At 36.9% G+C, this 15,096-nt stretch overlaps 1 protein-coding gene across 10 annotated transcripts in view; it reads left to right on the top strand.

Moving 5' to 3' along the window:
- NAV3 (neuron navigator 3) overlaps positions 1-15,096 on the top strand; it is a 399,897-nt gene that overhangs the window by 270,800 nt on the left and 114,001 nt on the right. For all 10 annotated transcript variants that reach the window (XM_027655698.1, XM_027655672.1, XM_027655690.1 and 7 more), the window contains one exon: positions 9,412-9,527. In XM_027655698.1, coding sequence (XP_027511499.1) covers positions 9,412-9,527 — 116 coding nt within the window. The remainder of the gene's footprint in view (positions 1-9,411; positions 9,528-15,096) is intronic.

Below are 15,096 nucleotides of genomic sequence, written 5' to 3'. Positions count from 1 at the left end.
GACAGACTGATTTGAGTAATAATTTCAGATGTCAACTGTTGGAGGGCTTTAGCTACAGTTGTGGGTAAATTTAACATCTGATAAAATGACAAATTCATTATTAAGCAAAATTTACTGGCAGTTTTTGTTAGTGACTAGTAATCTAAATAATCTTGGCTAAAAATTAAAGAAGTGGTGAAGTAGGCTCTGAGGGAGTATATAAATCATTGCACATAACTAAATGTGGCTTCAAAACCAATCTGGATGACTGATAAGTTAAGAAAATTATATGGGAGGGAGAAAAGGCTCAATGTAGCTTATATTTATTCTAATATGCAGTGGATAGCCTCTCGAGTTTCAGTTAGATCTTTCACTGGATGTACTTAATGTGCATGTATCTTTATAACTATCTGGAATAACATCAGTGATACACAGAATTCTAAGTGTTGTACATAGGACAGCCTACTTATGTGTTAGGGTACATATATAAGAAGAGAGAAAAAGAAGCTAAGCTTTGCCTTCAGATGTATGTGCTATTTAATGGTAATTTTACTATATATTGATGCAATTTCATTGCATGGTGGAGATATCATTCCTTTAAGCTTCATCATGAAGCAAAATGTATTTTGAATTTTAAAGGGTGATAGAAGCATGCATCTTCAAGTAAAATTTAGTATTAATAACTGTCTGTTTGCTCCTAACAAGCAGCAAAGGAGACTGTATTTGAAGTTAAATCTCACATGAAAATAAAATTTTCAGAGCCAAAGTCTGATCTCAGAATGCCATAAACCCAGTGTAATAGACTGACTTTGATGAGGCTACTTCAGTATGTATCTCTGTAACTGAGAGCAGAATCTGACTCAAAAATAGTCAGTAACCACATTTCTTAGAAGTCTCAAGGGCTTTGTAATACCACACAATGATTTCATAGAAGAATATAAATATAACCAAGGATAAAATATCCATATTTCCAAAGTCAGCATATTTATTTTTGTGCATGTATGGTAGGTGGACGTGAGCATGAGCTAGGGTATTGTAGCTACATTTTCTTGTTCTTAAACATAATTATTTTCAGAGTCACCATAATTTATACACTGAATTTTCAGGTTTGCTTTTTAACAGCTTTATATGAGTTGATAAACAATAGTTACCATTCAGACTAACAAGGGGTTTTTTTCCAACTAGAAGGAATATCTAGGTTCTTTGAGTTTGTACTGCAGTCACTGTAAAAAGTTTCAATAAAAATTAGTAAAAATACCATGCTTTTTATCCAGAATCCTGCAGAATCTTGCAATGTAATGCTGTGATCAGTTTAGGCTGTTAGCACAAGGATAAGTAAGGACACTTATCCTTTCTTACAAGGATAAGTAAGATAGCACTTTTTCTGGTTTGTTGCTGATACCTGCAGATATATTTTGGAATGTTTGTTTGTTATTCAAGAGGATATTACTGTAGATTTGTGAGTAAAACAAAATATTCCAAAGAGTTTGTTTGAGATCGGCATGTATTTTGCCTAAATAGAGAATGAAATCCTACAACGGTTATCAATATTCATGTTTTCAAGGAGTTGTATATTTTTATTAACTGACAGTAGGTGGAAAATACTGTTTCACTGGCAAGTTCTCAAATGACATATTGCACTATTCAGCTTTGCAGTCTTGGTGCTTTGTCCTGTCTGATACCACATTGTATTTTTATTCTTAAACAACATGGCACGGAAATTCATTTGAGATTATTGCTTCTCTTCAAAGATTAGCAGCAATAGTCAGAGTTGCATTTAAATGGGTATAATTTAAATTCTTCCCTCTTTCTCAGCAAGTGATTATTTATTTTTAAAAGGGACTGTATTATTTACAGTCCCTTAAGTGTCCCCTCTGAAGCTGACTGCAGGGTCCAACTGATATAAGACTGAAGTAGATGTTATTTAGTTACCAGAAAGCTTGAGAAGAAAAAAACAACAGGAAAGCTAAAAGGAAGGTGTAAGAGACTGTATAACTTTTTAAAATACACCAGACACTACTTCAAATTACACATTCTTCTATATAGACAAAATTGGAAGAAGATGGAAATTGTAACATCTACCAGAGTCCCTTAGACTTGTATTGAAATTGGCCATGGAATTTATCTGTCTTTCTAGTGGTGCTTAAATTTCAGATGAGGAATAGTGACACAGAAGTTTAGTACTTACTAGTCTACAGTGAAAACGGGTTAAAAAATGTAAAATAATGCAAACAAAAAACAAACTCTGAGTCTGTCTCCTAACAACTTAGCAAGAGAATAACAGGCTAATTTCTCAGTATTTGGAGTTCTTAGCTCTCCTACACATTGCTCAAAAGTGGAGTATAACCTGCAATTCCAAACACTTTCTTTCCCAGAGAAAAGCCTGTTGTATGCAATCATTGCTTTATTTTTTGTGAACCAAATTGTATAAGTTTGCATTATTTCCATAAAATGGGAAACAGTAGTCCCAGAGTAACACAATATCTCCTCACTCCATGGGACAAATCCTTAGTTAAGGCAAATCATCATAACCCTGCATGAAGTATGTGATATGTTGGAAATTAGGGTTTGCTTTGGATTTTCTTAAACATTAAAGGAATATTTGAATAGGAGAACCTTGAGTTGTAACTGGATGCATGTACTGCAGCTTATTCTATTGACTACTTCAGTAATCACTGTAGGAGCTTAGTAGGTCTCTTTTCCAGGGATGAAATATAGAATCTGAAGTGCCCAAATCCCAGGGGCTTTGGTGCTCAGGAATTGCTTATTGCCTGAAATGCTGAAAGTATAGAAACTGCTGCAGAGAACCAGATGACCACTCATCATCTGAGCTGCACTTCTATCTCATGCACTACTTAAATTTCAATTTTTCAGATAAATTTGTAGTTTAATGATAGCAATGTCTGGAAGAAGTTTCACAGAATCACAGAATATGCTGACTTGGAAGGAACCCACAAGGACCGTTGAGTCCAGCTCCTGGCCCTGCACAGAACCATCCCCAAGAGTCACACCATGTGCCTGAGAGCATAGTCCAAATGCTTCTTGAACTCTGTCAGGCTTAGTGCTGTGACCACTTTCCTGTGCTCCAGCACTTTCTGAAGTGCGACTTTGCAGAGTTACTCTTTGAGTGTCAATGCTGGACTACAAACACTAGTTTGGCCCTCCTTTTGTCCTTAAAGAGTAAGAAACAGGTAGTTTCAGCTACCTAATAGGTTGGCGTAGAGAAGATGGTGCCAGATTCCTCCTTGAAATTTAGGGAGAAAAGATAAGAGGTAACAGATGTAAGTTACAGCAGGGAAGGTGCTGCCCTGAAAGTTAGAAAAAATGTTTTTACTTTGAGGGTGGTGAAACACTGGTGCAGGCTGCCTAGTGAGGTTTTGGAATCTCTGTTCTTGGGCATGTTCAAGACCCAACCAAACAAGGCTCTGAGCAACTTAATGTAACCAGACCTGCTTTACGCGGGTCATTGCATCTAGAACGTTTCTGTGACTGATTCTGTGAGGATTAAAGTGTTCACTAGATAGAGGCAGACAAAGGAAATATCAGGAATTCACAAGCATGTAAATTCCATGCTTGATTTACAAACACATTCCAGATACTAAAACTTTCTTCCTGACTCCTTTACTGTATAGTGATTAAATCAATTGTATTGCTAGCTTCAAGGTCGCGTAGGAAGTACAGAACAGTGACAGATGGGAAGGAGGATATAATCTGGTTGTACCTCTGGAAGCACAGTGAAATTCAATTTCAGCAGCCTCTTCAGGATGTTTTTATACTGTCTTAGGGAATGTTTTTATACTGTCTTATACTGTTTTTATACTACTCTTTAAGGATCCTGCAAACACAGCATCTGCAGGGTTTGTTGAAACCGTATTTATGTCCAGTTTTAATGACTAGAACCTACTTCTGATCACTGATTGTGGAGTTGAAGCTAAGTTTTCAGTAAAAAACATTCTGTCATTTAATGGTATTTGTTAATAATAGATTGTGCTGCTAAATATACTTCAAGTCCTTCTTTAAAAATGTGAGGACTCAAAGTAATACCGCAGTGCTTTATTGATTTTTGTTATTTATATTACTACTGTGAAAATAAAGCAACAGTCACCACCAAAATTTTGCAATTGTAGATAGTGTTAAACATTGACATCCACCAGTTTTACTTCTAACAACAGCATGCTCTTTAGAAAAATCCTTTCACTTTTCCATGCTTGATTTACAAGTAATTGTTCAAGAAAAGTTTCAGGTGTGCAGGTGTTGGTTTAAGAGATGGGAAGAAGGATAATAATTGAAGAAATCATGGTAAATACCTACTTCAATAATGCTGAGTTAAAATAGTAGCTTGATAATTCAGCTGTTTGCTGTTTATGATCTGAAGTTATTCTTTTAAATTGCTGTACAGACGACATAGCCTTATTCCTTTGACTAAATAATCAGTAAAATGCAGGATAAAGGACCTAAAAGAATATTCTGTTCAGGCTTCTGTAACTGGTAGCCATATTAACTCTTTCATAAGCTAACTAAATTTTATTCTAATCTGCACTACTGTAGTGTGAAGGTTCTTCCAGAAACTCACTCATCTGATTTATAGAAATCTTTTACATCCCACATAATGAGATTGCATTCATTTATTACCTTGTTAATATCGCCCTTTAACTTAAAAAGTTGTTTTCCCTCTTTTTCATTGCTTTTTTTAAATACGTGAGGGAGTAATCCCATCCCCTTCTTTCTCTTTTGCAAGACTAAACCAAATCAACTCTCTTTTTTTTTTTTCCTTTCAGAGGGTTTCATCTTCCCCATGAGCATCCTAGTAGCCCTTCCTTGCATCTGTTCCCAATTTAACTCACATGTCTTGAACATGGGTGATCAAACTGCTCATATTCCAGATGTGGTCCTGCCAGTCTGTTATGCTGACAGGGATACCCATTCAAGACAGCTGCATCTCAGAGAGCTGTTGGAAAAATGCAAGAATATTTATCTGACATCTTTTGGAATGTTGACTAAAAAGCAAACAAATCTTTGATGTTATCTCTGTTTATCTAAGATTGGCTATTTTGTTAGAGGCAGATTGACTGTGTTAAAGATCACTTATTTAGTATTTCAAATTCTATTCTTAAGTACTCCTATATAGGCTCATTTTAATCAAACTGAATGAGCTTGTGCAGGTATGATTGAAAGCAGGATTTGTCCCATTAAGTGAGTTTGATGCTTTTACAAATAGGTAGCATGTTACTCAGTGGGATCTGAATAAATATATTTTCTGATTGCCATGATTAAAAGAGAAAACAGATTGTCCTGTTTTCATGAAGGTTGCCTAAATTAACCTGTGCAGGTGTACAGCACTGGAAGAAATATGAGTGGGCTGGCTTTGACTAAACTGAAATTCTTTCTCCTTTGCTTTATATTAAGAGAGATGCAAAAATTTAATTATTTTTTAAGGCAGTGGATTTTGAATGGGTAGAGGACAGAGGATCATTAAGGCCAATTTGTAAGGTTTGAGAAGATAATTTAATTTGCTGTTTACTTGCTTTGAGCTTAATCTGTGCTGCAGTCCTGCAGAGATCACTTGAGTCATTCATAGCATTAATATGTCCCACGGAAAGTTAGAGCCAGAAGTATTGGAGAAGACAAATCTTACAATTTCATTTTCCTTTTTTAAAAAAAAAATAGTTGATCTAAGAAAAGAGTCATTTACATTCTTGATCCAGTGTATCACAACCTGTATGACAAGTGTAGAACAAAGAAACTTGACATTTTAGGTACCCAGTGTATACCTGGGTCTCCCTGTTCCCCAAGAGACCCAAAATCTTACATGATTTTACTTGGAAATCTGTCACCCCTAGACCATTCTCAGTCCTTCTAAGCTTGGCTAAGCCTCACCCCAGGCTAAGCTCAACTCCAGAGAAAAGCAGGGCCTTGGCTGTCATGCACCAAAAGGAAGGGCTGCTTTTGAAGTGCTGACAGCTGGCAACTCTGTGGAGACCTGGTGGAAAAAGAGCTATTGATGAGAGACCTGGTCCCTGTTTCCTCCTTGGGGTATCTCCATCACAGCTGCCCAAGGACCAGTGCTTTTTAGTCTGTCTCTTCGACAACAAATAACCAGCTTTCACAAGTAAGCACAACTTAGACTGCTGCAAAATCCATAATCTTCCTTGGGATTTCTGCTATTGCCTCAGACAATTACAATAATTGATTTCTTTTACCAAATTAAAGATAAAAATGATGAATGAAGCTGGTATAGCAGCTTTTTTGTTATTTGTTTTGATTGCAAATCACATTTATTTAGACGTATTAGACATATTTAGACGTATTAGACTAAAATTTTCAATTTTCAAGAGAGATAAAAGGGGAATTTTACACTTTTTAGATCTGTTATTTCAGGCTGCCTATAAATTTAGGAAAATAGCATCATATTTACATTTGAGTTGTGTTTCTGTGGGGTTTTTTAAATATGAATTAAATTAAACGTTTTTAAATTATTATTGTTATGTGATCTTTGCTATTCAGTATTTTTACTTTAAGGTTTAGATTCTAGTGCCATCTTAAGTCCAAGAAACTGTATTTTGTGCTGCAATTAATCCCACTAATCAGATTCTAAAATTTGGACCGGAAATCTTTGCAAGTATCTCTTCTTGCAGTGTTTCTCAAATCATCTTCCTGGTTATAACTGCATCAGGGTTTTGCAAGTAGAAAAAGAGCCAACAAAACACTGAAGAATGGAAATGTGCTTTATTAGTATTTAGTGTGTCTCTAAAACTTTTGACGTATCCTGGGCGAAGTTGGGAACTAGTGAAAAATTTTATTAAGTTCTATTTTAATTAGATATGTTCACGCATCATGCTGAAGTTTACTTAGTTGCTTTAAGTCACTCATTACTTGTTGGTACTTTGGGAGGGAGATCCAGTCCTTCTAACATAAGTATCTATGTTGCCATACAGTCAATAATGAGCTATATATTCATCTGTATTGGCATTATAGGCAATAGTCACTGCCAGTGGGCAATCTAGACCATTTCTTCACTGAAGGAGTGGCTAAGCATTGGAAGAGTCTCCCCAGGGAAGTGGTGGAGTCACCATCCCTGCAACTGTTCAAACATGGCACTTTGTAATATGGTTTAGTGGGCATGGTGGTATTTAGGTCAAAGGTAAGACTTGATGATCTTAGAGGTCTTTTCCAACCCTAATGATTCTATGATTATGATACTATGATTAAAGTTCTGTTTTACCCAGCCTCATTCACTAGATGAAGAATTAGTGCAAATGTTGGGTATTGGTAACCAGTCCAGATCACTTAATCCTTTTCTGATGATAGATGTCCAAATAAACAGGAACAGATCCTTCCTGTTCTCTCTTGGAAGATAGCTTCACCCTTCTAGTTTGATGCAGTGACTGATGTTTGAATAGTTGTACAGTCAGGAATGCTATGCCATAGAGCCAGAAGGAGAACAGGTAAAAAGGATCCCTTTTTGTTTCTAATGAGAGAGAGACTGATGCAAATTCCATATGCATTTTTGTGGAGAACATTAGGAATACTTGAAGTGCACCCTTCTAGCTGGATGCTCTTCCTACAAGGCCAAAACCAACCTACTCTTTTCCAGTGTTCCTCTTAACAAACTTAACCTCACTCTGGCTCCAGCCCCAGAAGCTATGTGATTTGGGTTTATCAAAAGAGTGGAGACCAATTACCTTTACCATTATTGAAGTGCCCCTTTTTGAGGTGTGTTTTTGAGCTGATGGCTTGCCCTGGACTGATTCTGCACTAAGTCTCAGCACTAAACCCAGACATGAGTGCTCATGAGCACTCATGGCTTCTCGAAATGGCTTTCAGTGAAGGTAGACATGGCCCTCTTTCATTTTGATGATTTAAAGACCTATGGGAAAGCAGGAAGGACGGTGGAATTTCAGGATGTGTTCACTGCAGGGCGATAGAGTGAGCTTTTTGTTACTTAAGACACCGTCCTCTCAAGCATCAAATGTTGAATTACATTCAAGGTTGGCAGGACACAGTTAACCTTGCAACATGTGCTGAGCTTGCGTTTCCAGTAGCGTGTGACAGACAACAGCCAAAAATATTCTTTTATAGAGCAATTTTCTGTTTCCAGCATCCAAGACAACAGAAATTGATAAGAAAGACAGTGTATCCAATCAGGCATAATTTACATTTCTATTTCTGAGTTGAATGATTCTAATCAATGGATTCCACCATGTCAGTACATGCTGCTGTATGTGCAGATATCTGTTCCTTCAGTTACTGTTGTGAATTACTGAATAAATACATTCCATAAGTAACTCTGACATCCAGTAAGTAACTTTAAAAAAAAATATAAATTACCTGGAAAGTTACTTCATAAAATAAGTTACCATAAAATTATTTTGAGAGATAAGTCACTGTTTTTATGAGTTTTATTTATAAAACACACACTCATCACACAGTTATGTGTTTCTGTTTTCAGTTTAATTGATCATTAGAAACATTTTATGGTGAATTTTAGGAATTGATCTATAAATGTCACAGTTTAAAATTAGGATATAAATATTTCACTAGTGTTTTAATAAATCAAAAGACTGTGCTATTCATGTCAGGAAAGCTGAAGAACTTAAGCTCTAAGTGAAGATCTTTTCCCATTTTATTTCAAAAAGCTGCTAGTATATCTTTAGATATGTTCTTTTACTGTATAAATATGTGGTTGGTACACATTTCTACTTAATGGCATCATAGATCAACAGTTCCATTATAAACTAGATACTACAGCTGTTCCTTAAGAAGAGACAATGTATGTGATGCATTTGGTATTATAATCCATGTGCTCATGTATTTCTTGCTATTTACCTTTTTGTAACAGAAAATAACTGTATTCAACAAAGGGTACCTATTATAATTTATCATTGATAGTCACAGAAATGTACCCTCAAAGAAAATATGAGCTATTTGTTAGCAAGTTAATGGAAAAACTTGTGTTATCCCATTTCCGCAGTTATATAAGGGGCATTGTCAAAATAAGCTGCACATAGATTTAAATATCTGGGCCATATTTCCATTCCAGACTTGCATAAGCTTTTTCCCACATGGCCTTTCATGCTTAATATTTCATCAATTACAAGTTTTCATTTCCCTTATATATGTGCAGGGATGTGACTTAACAAATTTAAATGGATTCTGCCTAGGTCTGATTGACAGTTCTTGCAAAAAAAAAGTGGAGAAACAAAATGGCTCCGAATTTCTCAGCATTAACTGTGAGTCATTCCTGAAAAGAAAGAGAGTTCCCAGTTGCCTGTAAATTTATGTAGCTCCAGTTAAACTAGCACAGTAAGAATGTGACAAAAATGGTACTTTCACTCTTTAGTGATATGATTCTAGATGGAGCTGCAAGTACATTTCTTTCCATTGATACCTGAATGATAGATAATAATAATCAATCTTCTTGCTTGATTTCAGAACTCTCTCAGAAAATGACAGTACCTCTTTACCACCTGCTGACTCCTGCACCAGTCCTACTAAAATGGATTTGTTGTTTAGTAAGACTGCCAAACAGTGCCTAGAGGAGATATCTGGTGAGTAACAATAAATCAGGAGAAGATTGTGAACTTCTTTATTTACATCTATTTCTTACCAGGATGAGTTGAAATAATACTTTTGACCTCTCATCATGAGTGGTATTAAATATGCAGAAAATTTGGGTCATGCACGATTAGTGCTTGAAATCCACAGTTCTCTTATTTGAATTGGCTCCTTCTGTTGAAACATCCTTTTCATCATTTTGCAGAAACTGGAATTTCACCAGCTAGGATTTCAAGTAATTATTATTTTATTTAATCAGACTGAATGTTCCAAGTGGAGTGGTGGAGTTGACTTCAGAATGTTTGACCCTTGCATTTAATATAATCAAATTAAATCATAACATCAGAACTGAGACATAAATTGCATAAGATCCATTTTGCTTTTATAAATGAATCTGTATTCAGAAAACAAACAAGTCCTTACTCTTGTACCTGACTTGTAAGCTGCTGCTAGAGCTAAGCTGCTAAAGGTTGTGTTCTGGAATTTCTTGTAAACATGGATTAAAGTCCTTACTAGGTTACAAATGTGAGGAGATTTTTTTTCTAATCATATCAGAATAATTCCTTTGAAGTCAACAGAGCCATGCTGATTTAGATCAGCACCAAATCTGACCATGACTGCCTATGGATGCAAAAGCAAAGTGTGTCACAGCTCATTTTCTCATCAGGACTCAACTGTAGTGCATGCAAGTAGTTCCAAAGGGACTCTTTGCCAGAGCTAGTTGGGGATAGGCAAAGAGTTTATTTCTTGTTGGTTTTATTTTTCATTAGCATCCTTATTCTTCTTATAATTTTTACAAAAATAAAAGATGAAATTCTGTCCCAGTGGTTTTATCTATAGTTTTGCCCTATCACTCCATATTTTTAAAATTTAAATGGCTTTGTAATGATTCATGTGGTTCATCTTATACAGGATATAACTCACTTAAAGCATTAATTTGACAAATCAATCTGAAATTATCTCTGCACCAGAAGGGAAATTAACTGCCCAAGCATTATGGGGACTTTTACTTAAGGGCATCTTTTTTCTGATCTGATCAAGGGTTCTACCAGTAGTAGCAAAGAGATAGACTAAGTTTATTTCCTTGGTCTGGTCATTTCTTTTCAGAGTATTAAGAGAGGAATCCAGTTTCTTTCATTTTGATATAACCTTTTTCCTGAAATCTCCAATTGTTGCTATGGATGAGCATCATCTTTATATTATCTTGAGCTTCTTTTGCAACTTGGTAGCCAACACACCAGCAAAATATATTTGTAAGCAGTAAGGATCAGTAAGAATCATGAAAAAGACTGAGCATCTGTGGAAACTAGTAAACAGCTTGGAGGACTGTGTTCATAAAGTGCTGTCCCACCTGTATCATGTTTCTGCTTCATTAATCATTATTACTTTTTAAGTGCCAAATATTTACAACTAAGGCTGACATGCTTAGGACTAGGATATCTTAGCCTATATCATTGCATAGACTGTTTCTCTACTTTCAGAATGTTTACACACCCCTATTTTTTATTGTCTCTTGGCTGAAGAATACTGGTCCCATAACCAGCCAAGCTGATCATATCAGAGCTCCTAATCTACTTTGGAGCAAAATAAGACAATTGATTTTAAAATAATGCTTTAAACATGTCTGGTTCAAGATTTCTTTGTAATACAGGCAAAAGTTCAGTGGAGAAAAAATAATTCTGAAGATATTTATGAGTGGTTGGTCTGGCACCATTGAGCAATTCAGGATACCAAACCCAAGCTAGATTCCTTGCTCTAGTGGTGAAAAATCATGGTTCTGTTTTCTGTGCCCACTAAGGCAGTTCTCAACAGTGGTGATGGGAAAAAATAGAGTAAAGAAAGAATATGTAGAGGTAGTTTCCAACTCTCCCCTGCTGTCTTCCTCCTCTAAGGGAGCTGATTGCCTTTCTAGCCTTTGCTGTCTTCCAACTCAGAGCTGGTAAAAGGCAAAGTCAGAGCTCAAACCTCTTGTTTTCTGCCCACTTCTCTGCAATTGATTACTTAATTTTACTTGCACAGGCATGAGAAGAGAATGGTCCTGGAAGGCAAGGGAGGTGGGGAGGACAGTGTAGCCCTGGGCACAGAAGCGTGGCCCTGATAAACTGGACAGCCTCTTTATTTTTAGCTTGTCCACATTAATCTGCTACCCTAGGTAAATACATAACTTAAGCCTAAAGACAGTTCTGCATCGTGGTAGAGCTACCCTAAGTCTGAGTTTCTTCACTGTTTCTCTCTGCTGAAAATTTGTTCCAGATGTGATCTGAAGTGCTTCAGACTTTTTTTCCTACCTTTTTTTCCCCTACTGAACATTCCACAGCTCAGCCAGAGCATTCCCAGGTGTTTCCACAGTGAACGTGCAGGTCAGCAGTAGAGCACATGCACAGCAGTTTTAAGGTTTCCTGCACACCCTTCCCTGTGCATGGTACCAATGATACACATATGCTGAATGAGTCCCTTTTGTAGGCATGAGTCACCTGTGGAGTAGTTCTGATGTGTTCTGTGTATGGTAGGCTTGTTGCACATATGGCACACAGATGTGTAGACCTCTGTCCAGGAAATCATTGACAGAAATTTAGGAGTCCTAAATAAAGGACAATTCTGCATTCATATATGGACACTATTTCTTGCATGTACTTTTTGTACTGGTTGCCTCAACAAGACTACTCAGTATCTATGTTTCTGCAAAACTGGAGTATACCTTCATAGACAGTATTATAAAAGGAGAATATGTTATTCATGGTATGGGTAGGAACAAGTTGTTCAGACTTTCTTACCCAGTATTTCTACTTGTAGTAGCTGTGATATTTATCAGTTTCTGTGGCAAGTTTATCAGAGAAGGATATCAGTAAGTTAATTATTTAATAATCCATTGAAATCTTTACATGTCAGTAAACTACAAAGGGTTATTTTATGAAAGCAATGATGGTGTTTGGCTTTAACAATTGTTGCTTAATTTTTTACTCTCCAAAACAAATACTTAATTAATAGATGCAGAAATAGTTTACAATTTTTTTCCAGTGAGCTTAGCTGAAAAGATTCATAATCTTATGCATTTGCAGGTCTATTACATAAGTCATTTGTAGGGTTCCAAGCTATCCACTGAGACTTCAAAGAAATTCTTATCTGACAGCAAAATTTGCCCAAAGATTATTAGTTCTTAAAATAATTTTTACAATTCATTTTATGAAAGAGACAGTAAAAATAAAGTAGCATGTAACACTGACTGTGATGGCTTGGGGAAGTTCCCTATGCTGTTCTTGAGCTAAACATATTCCTGTATTGTGGATGGAGAACACACTGAATTGCAAGGTAGTTGGGGAATAATGCTGTTTGCTCTCCTCTGGTCTCCTATACTTTCTTCTTGGTTTAGAAAGATGTATTTTCTTGCTGCTATATTTCATCATTTTAAAATGGAGGTTGAGCTTTAGAAAATGATTTTTCAATAAATAATCCTGAGAATTTCTGACACTGCAAATTTATGTTTTGTCAAATGACACCCTGCAGACAGATGTGGTAAAGCACAAGGATAAACTCAGTGTTCTTTCTACTGAGCACTTGGGCCAAGATACATAAGTATCTGAGGATGCCCACAATGGCATGTCTACCAACTGAGGCAGTGTGATGAATGGGAGAAAAGTTCATATAACCTTGTAATTAAGGGCTGTACACGTGAAGACTGAATGAAGGTTGTGTGATTAGTCTCAGTACCTCCATCTAACAGCATTTGACTTGTGTTTTTAATATATTTAGAAAAATAAATGGGGCAGGTGAATGCTGGAGCTGCCAGCTACCCTCACGTGGCTGTCACACAGTTCAGGTGTCATTCTCATTCCAGTATGATGGTCTGTGACCTGTGTACTGCTGGAGCTGGGCTGTGATGGATTCCTCAGTTGGGAGAAGGAACAGATCAGCCAAGACACTGAGACCCACTGAGCTTCCTAGCAGCTGTACTGCTTCCAGAGACCGTTCCAGCCTGGAGTGGTGTGGCACCTGTTGCCAACACTATAAATGAGGTTTCGTGTGGCTCATTGGGTGAAGTTTTTTCATCCCCTGCCATAAATTTTTCTGATCCCAGCTGGAAAGAGAACTGAATATACATGTCTAGTTCTGGCAATCTTGTATCTGGACTATTCATGCTCTGAGCTGAGCAGTCGTGCCATGCAGTGCATCCCCAGCAGAGCAGTGCTTGGTACGAGGGACACTCCATGTTTGCAGGCCTTACTGAGGTCAGGTGCAGCACTGCAGCAGTGACTGCTACATAGATGGCCATGCGCACATCGTGAGCTTGGTGTACAGTCAGAGCAGATCCATGCCTGCCTACAACTGACCAAGGAGACAAGACACTGCCTGCAGCTGTTTGGGCATGAAAGGGCGGGTGAGGAAGTTGCCATTCATGGATTTGGAGTATCAGAAAGAGATTCAGAATTGGTCTTTATGGTAGGAAAAGTCCACATTCTCTTTATTTCAAGAAAATCACTAAGAGAATTTTGGCACGACAGGGCCAAATCGTTATTCTTCCTGTTAATTCAAAACATAGCAATTGAGAATACTATACCAATTTGAGTATAAATTTAGGATTTAAAAACAATGAGTGGGAAAAGAGTGAGATTGCCTTTCATTTTTCAAATTCTCTATTGTAAATACATCCCTGTGAGGTCTTTCTAACAACCACAGCTTCCACAGGCATGCTTCTCAGGCCATTACAACTGCATAGCACCATCAGTGTATACTGGTGCAGGAGCATGTGGGCAGTGCTGAAGCTCTGGGACAGCATCAGCATCCACACCAGCCTGCTGGGCTCTGCTGCGGGCAGGCACCATCACATTCATAAAAACCTTTTAAGGGCTCATGTGTCACTGCAACTGGCAGACCCTGGGAGTAAACACAGCAGTCTTTCCTTTTGTTTTCATGCTGAAGAAGTGACAGGTGCTTAATATTTGGGACAGTTTTGTACTCAGGTAGACAGACCATTCCTCTTGTCTCCTCTGACTTTGTGGGCTAGGCAGAGATGGGAGTGGTACCTCCTCTTGTTGTGGAACATGTCTTTCTAGGAATTCGTCTGTGCTTTAATATGGAAAACCAATTCTCGAGGTTACTGATTTTTTTTTCTATGTTAGTTCTGTGTTTATAAGAATTATCTAGGAAAAAAATGTACCTTTCCTTTAAAATTTCCAAGAATTTTCCCCTATGTATCTTCAAAAACTGTAAACTGAACCAGTGAAAAGCAAGAAATACACTGAGGCTTCTGTTAACATCTGTTTATTCACACAGGAGATCTGCAAACAGTCTGTATTTCTTAGGATGTTTTTTTAAAGGTTATTTGCCTGCCAGCGTTTCTCAGGTAGAAACTTGAGATGCATAAGTTCACCCTGACAAAAGCAGTTTATATTTATGTGTATACATACAGCATATGTATTTGAATATTTGTAGATTTCTACATAATTCTTTGTGAAATTAATTTCCCCTAGATAAAAAGTTTGTATCTAAAAAAAAAAAAAATGAATTAAATTCAGCTATTTCTTTGTTCATCTGTTATTTCTGGGACTAATACCTTTTTCTCTG

This window comes from Corapipo altera, unplaced genomic scaffold, assembly GCF_003945725.1.
Source record: "Corapipo altera isolate COAL_440 unplaced genomic scaffold, ASM394572v1 1, whole genome shotgun sequence".
In the NCBI taxonomy this organism is placed as follows: domain Eukaryota; kingdom Metazoa; phylum Chordata; class Aves; order Passeriformes; family Pipridae; genus Corapipo; species Corapipo altera.
Note: the sequence above shows the minus strand (reverse complement) of the source record. Positions and strands in the feature narration are given on the sequence as shown.